At 41.7% G+C, this 16,288-nt stretch overlaps 1 protein-coding gene across 5 annotated transcripts in view; it reads right to left on the reverse strand.

The window, feature by feature from the left end:
* The window catches only part of SCN8A (sodium voltage-gated channel alpha subunit 8), a 224,623-nt gene that overhangs the window by 113,957 nt on the left and 94,378 nt on the right, over positions 1-16,288 (reverse strand). For all 5 annotated transcript variants that reach the window (XM_055125619.1, XM_055125622.1, XM_055125620.1 and 2 more), the window contains exons 4-6: positions 14,160-14,248; positions 13,440-13,568; positions 11,597-11,688 (exon numbers count right to left, since the gene is read on the reverse strand). In XM_055125619.1, coding sequence (XP_054981594.1) covers positions 11,597-11,688; positions 13,440-13,568; positions 14,160-14,248 — 310 coding nt within the window. The remainder of the gene's footprint in view (positions 1-11,596; positions 11,689-13,439; positions 13,569-14,159; positions 14,249-16,288) is intronic.

Genomic DNA, 16,288 nt, shown 5'->3' on the forward strand with positions numbered 1-16,288 from the left:
CTGGTGCAAGGGTTCAGTATCCATAAGAGCAATCTCACTGATAATGAATGCTGAATACTGAGTACAGTGGCTGTCACTAAACACTTGTTGCTATTCCTGTTAGACACAGGTGGCCCTCCTCAAAGAGAGATGATGAGGATAATGACACTGCACGATTCAACTCAAGGATGGTGCTACAAACAAGAATCTTCTTTTATCTTGGATATTCAAAGGTGAGCTCAATAGAATTTTCTAGCAGAAATGGATGATGTGCCTAGCACAGGACCTGGCAGAAAAGAGGTGCTTCCTATGTTTTTAATAAAATAGTAAATTAATGAAATCTTCCCCTCCCCCCCATCTATATATCTTGAAAGGGACCGGAAAGAAATCTAACCATTTCTAACCTGATTCCTTTTCTCCTCACTAGTCTGCAGAGAAAATAACACCAGAAAATCAGAAAGCAGAAATTCTGGTCTTGGCTTTGCCATGACAAATGAACTACTGGGTTTTGGGGTGAATTTAAGGGCAGCTCTCGGTTTCATTTTCTCATCTACAGAATATGAATAAACACAGGAGTATACAGGGCAGTGGTGGAAAGGCAGAAAGTTCATCTAGAAATCTTTCAAAACTAGGGTAGAGATATTTGAGATTAAGTGACTGACATCTCAATCTTTTATTTTAATTTAGCTTTTGGGCCCCACCTGGCAGTGCTCAGGGCTTATCTGTGCTTAGGGATCACTCCAGGAGAGGCATGAGGGACATATAGAGTGCTGCGAATGGAATCCGGTTGGCCTTACACAAGGCACCACCTAACCCTGCTCAGGTTCAGACCAATCAATCTTCTATTCTTAAGGCTCTGGGAAATCATATCATAATCACACAGTTAGGTGGGAAGGTACTGGTAATGAAAAAGAGAAGTGGCCATAAAGAAGTTTCAGCATTATGTTTCAGTGTTACACAACTCACTGTATTAGTATTATGCAATGTATTGTTTCAGTGTTATGGAATTTATTTTTGTAAATTGCTGAGGAACAGGGTCCTTCACTACATTTGGCTGGCTTAGGGCAGGTCTTTATTGGGTCAATAATGTAATTCTAAGCTTCTGAACATACACAATTCTCTTGTTTTCTAAGTAAGAGTGAATAAGAAAAAGAACAGGTCTACAAGTGACCAGCACCCATTCATGATAAATTCTCTCAACAAAATGAGAACTCAAGGAACTTTCCTCAACATAGTCAAAGCCATTTACTAAAAGCCAACAGCAAACCTTATATTCAATGGGGAAACACTAAAAGTCTCCCCTCTAAATTCAGGACTAAGACAAGGTTGCAATAGAGTATGGAAGTACTTGCCATAGTAATTAAGCAAGAAAAAGATATTAAGGGCATCGAGATAGGAAAAGAAGAAGTTAAGATCTATTTGTGGATGACTTGACACTATATTTAGAAAACACTAAAGACACAACAATAAAGCTCCTAGAAACAATAGATTTGTATAGTCGAGTAGCAGGCTACAAAATTAACACATGAAAGTCCATGACTTTCCTATATGCAAATAATTAAAGAGAGCTATATTAAAAATGCAATTCCATTCACAATTGTGCCTCAGAACATCAAGTATCTAGAAATCAGCTTAACTAAAGAGGTGAAAGACCTAAACAAAGAAAACTTTGAAATATTAAAGAAATATTAAAGAAATAAAAGAGGACAGGAGGAAATGGAAATATATCCCCTGCTCATGAACAAGAAGGATTAACAGAATCAAAATGTCAATACTCCCCAAAGTATTATACAGATTCAATGCAGTCTCTACAAGGATAATCATAACATTTTTCAAAGAAAGAGATCAGACACTTATGAAATTCATATGGAACAATAAACTTCCCCAAACACCCAAAGAAATTCTAGGGAAAAAGAAGATAGGAGGCATCACTTTCACCAACTTCAAACTGCACTACAAAATGGTAGTAAATAAAACAGCATAGTGTAGGATAACACTGGTTTGTGCTTTCTGCTCTGCCACGGGGAGTTCAGGGAAACTGAGTAATACCCATCACAGTGCTCCTGAAGCACCTCCACTCCTCTGAGTTTACTGGAATGCAGCTCTAAGCATTTTAGGATAACACTGGCATGTCCTGTTTCCCGTGCCACAGGGAGCTTAGGTTCATCACAGTGCTCCTGAGGCACTTCCATTCCTCTGTGTTTATCTGTAAACGCTTCTCTGTGCTCTCTTCCCCAACCTTTTTTCCCTAATCTATCACCTTTGCCCCCTAATCAGATGGTTAACTTGTAAGGTCAGAATCCTCAGAAATCTGTGATTTTTATATTTGTGAATGAAATGTTGCTTTTGCCCTTCTCTTATGTCCTTTTGCATAGTTTACTTTGAAGCAATGTCTTTTTTGTATAGACACAGGAAGACAGTTAATATTATGCTTTTATAACTTGGGAGTTAATTGACTCCGAATACTCCTCACTCTGGACACCTGATTTGTTGACTTAAACCTCAGTTGCCCTTAGTTCCTAGCACCCCAAAAGCAGGGTCCCGACAAGAAACTGGATGGACCCAGGGCAAGCTATGAGCTACCCTGGCATCAAAATGGGCCAGGTCAAAGCACCATAATACTTAACTATAAGTTAAGAGCATAGTCATGGACAAATTCTGTCATGATTTCCAAAGAGTAACAACTGAATTAGGACCCTGCTAAGGTTAGGAAAGACTAATGTGGCCTGAGCACTGTAGTCTGAGATCTATAGTGAGATGGTCCAAGGAAAACAATCCCATAAGCTTAATGTATCTCTTACTGTGTCCATACAAAATGACTAATATTATGAAAGTTCATATGTTTGTTGGACTAAGGAGAGGAGAAACACACCCATATTTTGCCCTTAGGCTAGTCGTCTTGCTGGATGAGAATCTGTCCTAGAAGACGCTTCTCCTGAGGGAAGGACCTTACATCCGTTGATTGTATGACGACACCTACTATGTGCAATTGTTACTCCAAACCTCATGCTTTGGGATTTAACTAAGGCTGAAAGAGGGGGCTGGGGCAGGCAGAAGCAAAAGGAGAAGTATGAAGGAGTAGGATCCGAGAGGAGGATGAGGGGGTCGGGGAAGGGAAAGATCTGGAGGAGAATCAGAGGAGAATGGAGATGAGACTGGAATAAGCTGCAACTGAGACCCACCAGCCTGGCCCTCGTTTCCTCCTTTGTCTGCCACCGGCCACTGACATCGGCCACCCCAGGGTCAGGGAAGCTGTTCGAGACCACCGAATGCAGGCAGTAAGAGAGCCACCGCGCACTTCGTATTTATTTTTTATTACACAGCATAGTACTAGAATAAAAACAGACCTTCAGATCAATAGAATAAAATTGAAAATACAGAGACAGATTATCAGGTATATGGTCAATTAATCCTCAACAAAGGAGCAAAAAATAAGAAGTGGAGCAAGTAAAGTCTCTTCTACAAGTGGTTTTGGGAAAACCAGTCAGCTTCATGAAAAAAAAAAAAGAACTCAGACCTTTTCTAATGCCATGCATAACAGTTAAATAAAAATGGATTAAAAATCTCAATATCAAACCTGTATCTATAATGTACACAGAGGAAAATGTGTGTAGAATATCCATGGCATTGAATCTGGAGGCATCTTTATGGATGAAATACTATTAACCAAGCAAGAGTAGGCAAAGATAAACAAATGGGACTACATTAAGTTAAGTAGTTTTTTCACCTCAAAGGAAGTGAAGACCAGAAAGAATACAAAGACAGCCCACAGACTGGGAGAAATTGTGCACCCACAACTCATTTGATAAAGAGTTAATATGCAAGATATATAAAGCACTGGTAGAACTTTACAAGTGGGGAGAGGAGAACAGAAACTTCCTCAAAGAACAAATACAAATTAAATGACCAGGCCACGTGAAATAACTCTAACACTAATTATCAGGGAAATGCAAATTAAAACAATAATAAGAAATCACCTCACACCAAAGAAAATAGCACTTATCAGACAAAATAACAACCAGTGTTGGCATGGATGCAGGAACTGGGGGATAAAGAGACCCTCATTCACCGCTAGTGGGAATGTCAACTGGTCCAGCCTTCCTGGAAGACAATATGGAAATTCCTTAAAAAAAAAAAAACTCTGTGAGTTGAGCTTCCTTACAACTCAGCTATCCCATTCCTGGGAATAAGGGCCCCAAAACACAATCCAGAAAAGGCATCTGCACTCCTAGGTTCATCGCAGCACTATCCACAATAGTCAAAATATGGAAACAACCAAGTGCCCAAGAACAGATGACTGGATAAAAAAGCAACTGTGCATATACACAATGGAATACTATTCAGTCATAGGAAAAGATGCAATAATGCAATCTGCTGATAGATGGATGGATCTGGAGAGTATCATGCTGAGTGAAATGAATCAGAGTGAGAGGGTCAGATACAGAATGAAACCACTCATTTGTGGGATATAAAGAAACACAGTAGGTAAATAACTAATGGCCAAAGATAACAGAAGCAGGGTAGGAGAATAAGTTCTTAGTAGGAAGCTTGCCACAACAGGAGTAGGAGGGGGTCGGGGTTAGGACAGTGAAGGGACAGCTATGACACTGAGAGAGGGCAGTGGTCACTCTGGAGAGGACTGGGTGCTGAAAGGAGTGAAAGTGATAGGCATGCTACCCTTTCAACAACAGTACTGCAAACTACAGTGTCTGAAAGGAAAAAAGAAAAAGAAAAAAGTGCCTGCCCGAGAAGTAGGCTGGCAGATGGGACAATGGTGGAGGGAGGTGGACACCCGCGGAGGGATTAGTGCTGAAACACTGGACCCTGAAATTCAATCATGCATAACCTTGTAATTCACAGTACTTCAGCAAATTAACCTTTTAAAGGTTATGTTTTCACATGAATGGGAAAGTTGGAAGCTAAGTGATAGCTATATTTTGTCTTTATATTAGAAGACATCAAAGAATAAAGGTAGCATGCTAGGGATAAAAGAAGAAAAATAAACATATTAAAGAAGAGAGATGAAGACAAAGTACTTCTTGGTAAGTAGGGATTTCTGGCTAAATAATTCTGGCAAATATGAATCCAGAAACCTAAAATGTTTTTCTTCAATTATTTTGATTGGAAGTTTGATACTTCAATAAAATTCTTGGAAAGAGTTCTAGCTTTTGAGAAATTCAAAGTTAGAAATTGTATTTATTTGCTCGTACTTCAAGAAACTCAGAAAACCAAATCATAATTAAGCAAGAACAGTCATTAAATAACCAACTACGGCCCTCTAAAAAAGTGTACTCTGTGAGATTTTCATCTGGTTGCTACGCAGAACATTAGGAGAATGGGGAGATGGCTAATATATGTAGGTAAAGACAGGAACAAAACCACACAGCAATGTTAAATCTAAGTTGTATTATACACTGGCCATAACCAAGATTTCTTTCTTCTCTGTGAATAATCATATTTTTAGACATCAATGCCAGTTTATGGCGATGACATCCACCATCAATGTATTTCTTTCTTTTTTGCTGCTGTTACCATGGCTGGTGTTTATGGGGCCCTATCTGCAGTGGCAGAGACAGGGGTAAGACCCAGCAGTGCAAAGGGGAATTGTGGTGTGGGGACCAAATCCAGGTTCTCACAAGACACATGCCTTGCCTCTGCCAACCACCAGCGTACTGTGTAAGCTCAAACTCTGAAGTCTTGGTCTTGCCAACAGTGACTGTCACATGTAACCAAGCAAAAGTGTTCCTTGTTACCAGAGACATGGATCCATGAAGGCAAGAAGGCCGGGGATATAGCTCAGAGGTAAAGTGTCTGCCTGTTCATAAGAGGCCCTGGGTTCAATCCCCAGTGACTAAATTCCTGCACAACGAAATAAATAATATAAAGAAAGAAACAGAGGGAAGGTGCTGGCGGAATTCCTGGCCTGATGCGTGCAAGAATGAATACGAAGGTAGTGAAGAAACACAGTCCTGTTTCTCCTATTGACTCAACACCACCAGAACAAGGAAGACACTGACTGAAAACCCGTTATCCCAAACAGAGCAGAATGCTCCTTCAACGACTCCTACACAACAGAGTGTGCAACAGAAGCCACGTGGGGGCAAATCAGGCAGCAAGAACTCTTGGAAAAGGCTAACATGAGCAAGCTTTGGGATGTATCTGAGTAGAAGCCGCTAATACACTCACCACAAAGCTAGAAAAGACAACTGGACCCAACGTACAGAAAGGTCAGTTACCAGACGGGAGCCAGACAATTAAGGAATTTGATTGTCTAGCTCCTGTCTGCAGCACATGACGCTGTTGCCCCAGAATTCTACTCCTCACTGTCCAAAGGCACCTCTGAGCCTCCTAACACCTTTCATGCCAGCCAGCAATCCCTTGCACAAACGAACAAAGCCTTTTAATGTGTTAAGGCTAGAGAAATCAGCCATGCACACTGGGATCAAAATCTCTGCCCTGGTGACGGTCAGTTTATAGAGTAAATTTGTATTTCCAAGTCTGTGACTCACTCAGGTTGAAAACTCTCTCTGGTTCGAAATGTCAGCTAATTCTCCTCCAGAATTAACACTGGACTAGGCCTCCGGAGCTGTAACAGGCAGTTCTCACCCGCGGGAAAGAACAGTCCCCCGATTCCCGAAGTCTGGCGTGCGCCCAGACCCGTCCCTGGGGGGAAAGTCAGATCAGGTCAAGCTTCCTGCGGCAGATTCACTCCTCACAACAGCGGCTCTGACAGACCTTCAGGCCCAGAGCAATTTCAGGAAGGCTCTGAGCCTCAGATTTAGATGCTCAAAACCAGATTTATGTCTCAAGGTCTAAACAGAATCAGAGTGGCTCTGTTTCCACAGGGCCAGTGGAATCCTGAGTCTCCCTCCAGGGCTTCCCAAGTTCGGGACACCACGTTAACTAGTCTTATCTAAGATGGAAAGGAGAAGAAATATAAAAACCACTGGATTAGGAATTAGCACGTCAAAAAAGAAACATTCTCTGAAAAGGAGTTTTAGACACTTGTCTTCTCTCACTACACAGCAGAAACGGCCATATTCATATCATATATATTTAAAGAAAATATATTTAAAGAAAATACTGTGAATACTGGGGCAGGAAGGAGGAGGCTAGAGAAATCAGCCATGCACAATGGGATCAAAATCTATGCCCTGGTGATGCTTCTTCTCTAACTTGTAGGTGAAGAGAAAAAGCAACAGGAACAAATCCAGAGAAATGAAAGAACTCAAGATTTCAACCAAGTGTGGGATTCCCCTGTGAGCAAGATGGACTTAAATATACATAAAAGCACCACAACCCGGTGTGTGCGACTGTGGTGGCTGCTAAGTACAACGAACAAGGCAGGAGAGGATCGCACAGTAGGTAGGCTGCTTGCCTTGCATGGAGCCAACCAGGGTTTGATCCCTGGCACCCCTGAGCCTACTTGGAGTAATTCCTGAGTAATTCAGGAGAAAGTCTTGGGAACAGCTGGGTGTGGCCCAAAAACCAAGTTGGGGGGTGGGGAGAGGAGAAATACAAAAGGAAGGGGAAAACTTCCTTTTTCCCTTAATACCAGAGATTGCCACTGATATCAAGAGAGCAATTAAATAATTAAATAAATGCTGATGAGGAGTGCTCCGGGGAAGAGTCATTTACATGATAAAAAACTGGTAAACCAGGCCCTCCTGACTGGCTTCACTTTTTTTTTTTTTCTTTTTGGGTCACACCCGGTGATGGACAGGGGTTACTCCTGGCTCTGCACTCAGGAATTAACCCCTGTCGGCGCTCAGGGGACCATATGGGATGCTGGGAATTGAACCCGGGTCGGCCGCGTGCAAGGCAAACGCCCTACCCGCTGTGCTATTGCTCCAGCCCCTGGCATCACTTTTTATACCAGTAGATGCTACTCTAAGAAAAACCCGAGACACCTGCTTTGAGATTTCTGTTCTATCTTTGAACACATGGTCCAAGCGAGAGAGGAAACTTCGGAAAAAGTTACTAAAACGTTCATTTTTGTACTGGACATGTAACATAAAAGTGAAAGCAAAGTCATAAGACGTACGAATTTCTATATGAAAAACTGAGAATTCTAAAGAAAATGTAGTCTTCTACAGCTGGCCTTTCCAGCAAGTCTGCGTGTATTGTTCTTCAGGTTGACACCTCTGAAGCAAAAGGAAAACAATGAATAATACATATTCAGTATTGAGTTAGCCAAAAAAAAAAAGGGTCAGAATGTGGATTCTGTTTCCCCCTAAGCCACATCTTCTTGAAATTCCTGGCAGCCAGGACATATTCAGAATCTCTTCCTCGAAGACGCCAGGAAGAGGAGAGGACAGGGGCTGAAGCAGACCACAGACCATCTCGCTGGTTCTGTGTCAGCTCCGTGCTGGGCTCAGTACTCTTCCGGGCAGCTTCAGCAAACAAAGCTATAATCAAATGGAATTCGAGATGGCCAAGAGAGCAATTCCACAATTTCAAATGATCTATGAAAACATTTTTTGCTGAGAGAGGACGGTGGACCAGCCCCACAGTGTTGGGGTCCAAATGACAAAGATTTCTAAGCAAGAGACGCTCTCAGGCCCAGGAACCCTCACCCTGACGCTCTGGCCCCGGATGGAGACCTGGTTATCGGGGAGGCAGGGGCCGGGCTAGAGCTCTCTGTTAGCAGAATAGGGAACGAAAAAAAGGATTTGGGATTAAAAGCCACACTTGAATTAATACAAGTATCAATTTATACCACTCACGTATTTTTGGTTCTATTGTCCCCAGTTAACCTCCCAAAGCCAGGTCCACTGGGGATGCACTGGAAATAGAAATTCAGACGTCTACTTCAAAATATGAAGCTTGATATGTGACCCGGACTTAAATAAGTAAAAAAAAAAAAAAAAAAAAAACCCCAAAAACAACAACAACAAAAGTTTTCCAAAGAGGCAGAGGGGAGAAGGAAAAAACCTTGGGTCACTGGTGGAGCAACCAGACTGGGGGGTTTGGAGTGGGAATACTGAATCCCCAAAACTGTTACTAAAAGCTTGTAAATCAGTGCCTTAAAAATAAGCGAGGCTTGATGTCTAATTATTGGTACAAAATCCGTGTTTAGTGGAGTTTATGTCCAATTCAACCAGCTTAATCAATGGCTGACTAAATAGCAGTACTCCTACATTAACATTTAAAAAAATCCTTTTCTGGAGGGGTGGGGTGGGGGATTTAGTTTTCTTCTTTTAAATAAATGTTCCAAATACAACCATTTATGAAGCACTACTATGTGAAAGGTACTCTGTGTGTGTGTGTGTGCGCGTTTGTACATAAAAATAATATAGAGTGCTGAAGTCCTAAGGAGAAATAACGTGGTGTCAGAATCAAGGATGATCTTGCAGGACCACTGCGGTCAGAAGTTACCCACAGAGCACAGACAGACTCCGAGAGCTCGACCAGGGAGAGCATCTGCTGCCCTAGTTAGTGAACAGAATGCAGCTTTGCAATTTTATTCTGGAAGAGAAGTTTGGAGATCACAAGAACATAAAGAGGCAGATGCCTTGCGGAATACACTGCGGGAAGTGAACAGAAAACATGGGATCAGATTTAAAAGAGGCCAGAGGAGAAAAGAGACCAAAGGAAAAAAATGAAAGGAAAAATCTGATGCTTCAGAAATGGTAAGAAGTAAGACAAAGTCTGCCGAACGATCAGGACACCTCTAAGGAGCTGGAAGGGTGGGGGGGGGGTGAGACGGGCTTTCTGTTCAACGGCTGGCAACTGCACCTTGAGAAGTCAGGGCCATGTTATTTGGCCGGGGAGGGACCATAAGGGATAGAAAAAAAACTCTGGACCACACCTAGTGGTTCTCAAGGGCTATTCCTGGTTCTGTGTTCAGGAATGATCCCTGGCAGTGCTTGCTATCATGATAATACGTAGTGCTGGAGATTTGAACCAGGGTTGGCAGAATGTAAGACCTTTTAACCCTATAAAACTCTCCAACAAAGGGTTGTATTTTTTGTCAAGAAGAATAAACTCCAATTGGCACCCAGTTACTGTTTAATTAGGAATAGGCTATCATTGCTAAAAATACAAACATTTATTTTGACTGGGGACCTAATTTATAGGCCACCTCATAGCATAAAACTGGGGTGTATGCTCTTTGGGCCACAAGTAAGCCATGTTCTCGGTCGGCCCTCTCCAGGATTCTACCTTTGTGATTCTTTCTCTCTAAATCTGATATTTAGATAATGCTGAAAGGGGGGAAGGACTATTTCTGAATCATCCAGGTGTTGCCAGGTACAGGGTCCTCTGTTCTTTACACCTCAGTGTCTTCTGCAAAGTCTGGTCTTTGTGGGAGTCTTCCCTGAAAACCCCTGAAAACCAAGTTCATCAACAATGGAGAGCTGACTTCTCCCACACCATAGTTAGTAAATCCTATCTGCCACAAGACTAAGGTTTCAAGACTAGGCTTTAGAAAGATTATCACCTAGTTGCAAACATTTTAAATAAATCAAGGAACCTTAATTTAGGATTAAGATGTTAGGGGGATATATAAACTTTCATTTGATTTTCACAAGGATATACTATCTTCAGGAGATTAAGGACCACTATGCTAGCTCAACCCAGAATAAAAAGAAAAGGGCAAAAATTTATAGAGACTGTCAACCAACTACTTCTCAAACCATCCACTCACCCTGCCATATTTTTCCTTCTCAAGTTCCTGTCCTTTTTTTTGCTCATATATATATATATATGTATATATATATGTATATATGTATATATATATGTATATATAGGTTTGTTTTTGTTTTGGACCCACACTTGGTGGTGCTCCGGACTTAGTCTGGGCCCAGTGCTCAGGAATCACTCCCAGAGGGCTGGGGGACCCTATGGGGCGTCAGGCATCAAACTGGGTTAAGCTGCGTGCAACACAAATGCCCTACCTGCTGTACTCTAGCCTGGTTTTACCCACACTTTTAGATGTATTTTATCTTATCTTACCTTTGATTTTTCTTTCTTAACAGCACCTGAAACACTTTCATTGCTTTATGTTTGAGAATGGTTTCTGAACATATCTACAGAAGATGTCTACTGGCTTTTACTCCAGTGAGAGAGACAGCAAAAGAATGCGACAGACTGTGATTATTAAAATTCAGGTGTCTAACTCCAATGCTTAAATCATCTATAATGCTCAACTAGTTAAGTGGACGGGTCTGTTCTGTGATTAAATAATTTCATGAACACAGCAAGAGTAAAAGTACAATAGAATATTATCCCATCAGCAGATCATGCAATAGAAAACCTGGAAATCACAAACCATGGGATGATAGTGAATGTTAACAGTTACTGTAATTCCATGAGGCAGGAAGCGAATGATTTAGACAAAAGGAGAGAACTCGGTGACAATTTTTTCCAGATATTATTAGATCCAAGTGACTCTTAAGCACGTGCCTTTTCAAAAGCATGGGTGGAATGGAGCTGCATGCCTGGCACACACTGTCAGACAAAGTGCCCAAGCATGAAGGAACCAGGCCAGAGAACATCTCGCGGGAGAGCACATGCAACTGCAAGGCGGTATCAGCTGTGCTGACTGGGGGTTAGAATGTGGGGGGCGGAATGTTATGGAGATGAAAAAGTCGGTCTTATGCTTAAATTTTCTCACCTGGAATTACAGAGATAGTTTTCAAAGCTCGGAGAACCCTGAATGTTCTCAGCGCTGAGACATTCCCCAGGTCCACAAACTCTGTCACATATCTGTAGTAAGGGAGGTCACACACAGACACAAATGACAAACACAAACACAAACACGAACACCAAAAAAATAAAAATAAAAAGAACCAAAAAAAAAAAAAAGAACAAAAAACAAAACCACACACAAAAAACCCACAACAAAATAAAAAGTACAATACGTCACCTCAGGGCCCTGACCCAACACCTGACACCAACCCCGGGCCATCTTACCTGGGATTACCGAAATAGTTTTCAAAGCCCTCAGTACCCTGAAAGTGCGTAGAGCTGAAACATTGCCTAGGTTTACAAACTCTGTTATATACCTGCAGAATCAAACCAAAGTTAACTTGTAATGGTACCACCGGGTGAGGGGTTGAGAACGGGGGGAAAGAAAGGGTCTTATATACAAACTACGATTTACTGTCATCCTTGGAAAAAGGTTTAAAATTAATAATCTTTAAGAAACACATTTTCCCCCCAACTGCTCAAGGAGAATTAAAGAAATATTTGAAAGACCCAGGTGGTCCTGGAAATAACTCTTATTCCGCTGGTCATATGCTGCTGATCCCTAACCCAAAGGAAAACTCTGTTCATTTACTTTGTAAAATGAGAAGGAAAGTCATGAAGTATCAAAGACTGACAATTCCTTGCCTGCAAATAATTTATTAGGAAAGGAGACAAATTTCTGAAGCAGGAATTCCATAAGAGCAAATCTTCAATAAAGTTACTTCCTCACTTACAATGGAAAAAAAATTATTTAATGTCTGTACATATTGCTCATCCAGGAGTTGTATGTATATCTCTGCAGTCATGCCTCGAGATGACGTTTTAGCTAGTGCCATACAAAAGAAGGGCTGAGGAAAATCCAGATTATAGGATTAAAAAATACTGTGCTATGTGCCCATTTCATCATTAGTACTGTGCCTAGTGTAGGAACTTAACTTTTAAATGAACACCAATGTGCACTCAAGAGGCTGGAAATTTTAAAAACTGTCTTAACATAATAAGCACCAAAGTTTCAGTTTCATGTTCAATGCGTACTATTCATTTACATTTTACAGCTGAAACATATCTTTCTGATATTTAGACCTGAACTTTTAAGTATGCATGACATCTTTTATGCATCACAATATGAGCATACACACACATACAAACCTGCAACACCCTAGTCCCACCAAACCCAGACTGGTCTCATACAATCAGAAATAGAAATAACAAAGTTCTGATTTTTATACTATCAGTTAAGTTTCCCAGAGAGATACACCATTGAAACCAACAGTAGCTAACATATGTGGAGTTTCACTGGTCTCTGAAAACAGATCCATAATTTCTCAGAGTATAGTTTGGATATCTTTGTTCTAAAATGTGTTCTAAAGTCTGTGATACTTGGAAAGACTCATCAAAGATTTACACCTGTAAAGGTTTGTCTTCAGCGATGCCCCGTAATGCTAAGTGTGCAAACCTCTGTCGGTGCGACAAGCAGGGCAAATGATGAGATGTTGATGGGAAACTACTTCCTAGTAGTTTGCTCTCCCAGCTGTAAGCTTCCACCCTTCTCTTCATATGCCATCACTGTCCGAGCCAGAGAGGCCCTCACGGGATCCTCAAGGACATAAGTCCATCTGGCCTCACACTGTTACCCACTAATTCCTCCTACCATTGTACCCCAAACTCTTACTAAATGCTGTTGTAAAAACCCACCCAGGAATCTAAGCACACACACACACACACACAACCACACACACAACACCAATCAAATAAACCAGAGAACTTACGCCATCATGATGACACTGAAATCTAGCCAGTTCCATGGATCCCGTAAGAAGGTGAAGCCATCTATGCAGAAGCCTCTTGCAATGATTTTCACTAGTGATTCAAATGTATAAATCCCTGTGAATGTGTACCTGGCAACGAGAGGGAAAACTTGGAGCGAGTTTTGAACAGAGGAAATTGAAACAAATCTTTTGAGCTAGCACTGGCCTGAAGTCTGGCTTCAAGGAACAGACAAAACAGAGAGGGCGGCAGCACGGCAGAAAGGATGTGACAGGGACAACGGGGCGCTTTATACGAAACTCACTGAAATGAGCAAACCAAGAACTCTGGAATATGGATTGGGTCTTGCAGGCCACAACCAGTATCTGCTAGACATTCTGGGCCACAGGAGGAGGGCGCAGGGCTATTTTTAACTTCTATCACACACAAAAAGGGAAAGTGCAGGTTGGGGCGGGGTGGGGAGCTGGAGAAGGCAGCATCCTCAGGGCACAGATGTACAACTGGGGTCAGAGGTCAAAGGTTATAGCCCGAACAGGAAAGGAGAGGGCAGTGATTTTCAGAGAATCTAGAGTGGACTTCTAAATTCCACACAGCCCCTGGCCTTCTCTGTGAAATAAAGAACGGGCAATAACACTTAAAAACTGTGGCAAAGCAAAATTCAGCAACGGGGAAGCTTTCAAACAAAAGGGGACAAGAAAGGAAGAAATAAACAAGCTACTTACTCCACATTCTTCGACCATTCGGGAGGGTTACTAAAAGTCATGAATACACAGTTGGTCAAAATAGTGCACATAATGATCATGCTAAATACTGTGGAGAAGAGTCAAGGGAAAAATAGACAAAATCTGGCCAGTGTCCCTCCTGCCCCCCCGCCCCCCACCCCATTTCACATTTCACATGGGGCACCCTGGGATCTAAGCCTGAACTAAAGGGAGCCCAAGCGGGGAAGGAAAGGTGAGTAGACCAAGAAGGCTGTCCACGGCCACCCACACAGGCCCCCGTGGGTAGCCCCCCCCCATCCCCCGTGGGAGGGACACTAGGCATGCGCAGAGCAGGGCAGTTAGTCTGTGTCCAGAGGGCCATTATGGCTCCATTTCTCTGGACAGAACACTGACCCTCTTACCACTGGCACCACTCTCATTATGGAACAGTCCCCTAAACACATTTTCTGACGCCATAACGTGAGAAAAGAAATCTTATCTATTCTTTCAAATTTTAACTTTTGTTTCTGGGCCCCACGCAGCTGTGGTGCTCTGGGATCACTCCTGGCAGGTTCAGGGGATTCGTCTGCGGTGACAGGGACCGAACCTGAGTTGGCTTTGTGCCAGGCTCACCCACTGCACTACTGCTTGCGACTCCAGGACTCATCATGCTTAATTACACTGCATAGTAGGTTACTTAAAATCTACAGATAATTAGTGGTGCACTTTCCCTGTTAGTTCTCCAGAGGGCTGAACTGCCCTTGGCAGGGGCAAAAACAGTGGCGAGTGTGTGGTGCATTTGTCTGCACGCTGGTAGAGGATTTCAAGGACCTCTGAACCAGCTACTCCTGTAAGAAGTCGGAAACAGTCGTTTTCCCTTGTTGCCCCTGAAAGTTCATGGGTAACACACCTTCATGTTGCCATTTCAGTTCCATTCTGGGCCCTTCTTAGTCCTTTATCTTTTTGCTACTGAGAAAAATTAAACTGCTTTAGGTCAAGGTGGTTTATTCAATTTCAGGCTCTCGTTTTAGCAAGTGTGGAGGCCATATATCATTTTACTGCTAACTCAATCGTCCGTGCTAGTGGCATTCATCACCAGCTTCTAACCATGGGGAGTTTTAAGTAGAAAAAAAGAAACTTATAGTTTAATTTTCCTTCATGGTAACTAAGTTTTTCCTTAAGGAATAATAACATGCCTGGTCAGAAGAGAAAAAAACACTTCATCTCCTGACTACTTCCTTATAAACCCTCACATATTTCAGAACTAAGTTTCCTGTGAATGACTGATTTCAGAATCTTAGCACAACTTAGCAAACTTATTTACTAAGTTAACAATGTCCAGTTTCCCCACCCAACTTACAGAATACAATACCACAGACTAAATACTGTCAAACCAAATTATTAAATACTAAATATTAAAATAAGAAAGTTCAGTCATAATGAGAAGTTATTAAATCCATCACATAGGTTTTTATAATCTGTCATATTATATCCTATATGAATAAACTGCAAAAATCCAGGTCTATGAATAAGTTCATTTTGACTAGGGGGAGTCCAAGTACCAAAAGATTCAGGTCAACACACAAGGAGGCCATGAAATTTGAAAAACAATCTCAGATACTTTCTAAGTTGAAGGAAAAAAATATTGAAGGCATTTTTTTCAAGAAAATAGAAAAGTTAATTGAAAAGCTAAAGAGAAAGGAAAAGGAATGCCCCGTGTGCGGAACTTAGTAGAGGACTAAGATCTCAAACTAACTGTTAACTCATTCACTCTACAATTTAAACTAAAGAAAGTAGCTTTCAAAATACTCGAGTATTAGACTTAATAATCTTTCTCAGGATAAAATTACTAAGGTCTGAGCGCTTTAAAAAATAAAATTTCAGTTAACAGTTACCACCTTAATTTGTCCCTCTCAACATCACCGGCATAATTCCCCACTCTGATGGCCTCATGTTAAAAAGTATTTGCTGGAGTTTACTCAGAATTTGGCAAAAGTTCACTCGAACTTCTTACTGGTAGGACAGTCAACAACATAGCTGGTAAAACCCTTAATAAAAATTCAATTGTCCTAAGTGCAAAGAAAAATCAGTTGTCAAAAGTCAGACTCACATTCCAGTGGCCATTCAATGGCAAGGCATTCCACACTGGC

This window comes from Sorex araneus, chromosome 2 (assembly GCF_027595985.1).
Source record: "Sorex araneus isolate mSorAra2 chromosome 2, mSorAra2.pri, whole genome shotgun sequence".
NCBI lineage: Eukaryota > Metazoa > Chordata > Mammalia > Eulipotyphla > Soricidae > Sorex > Sorex araneus.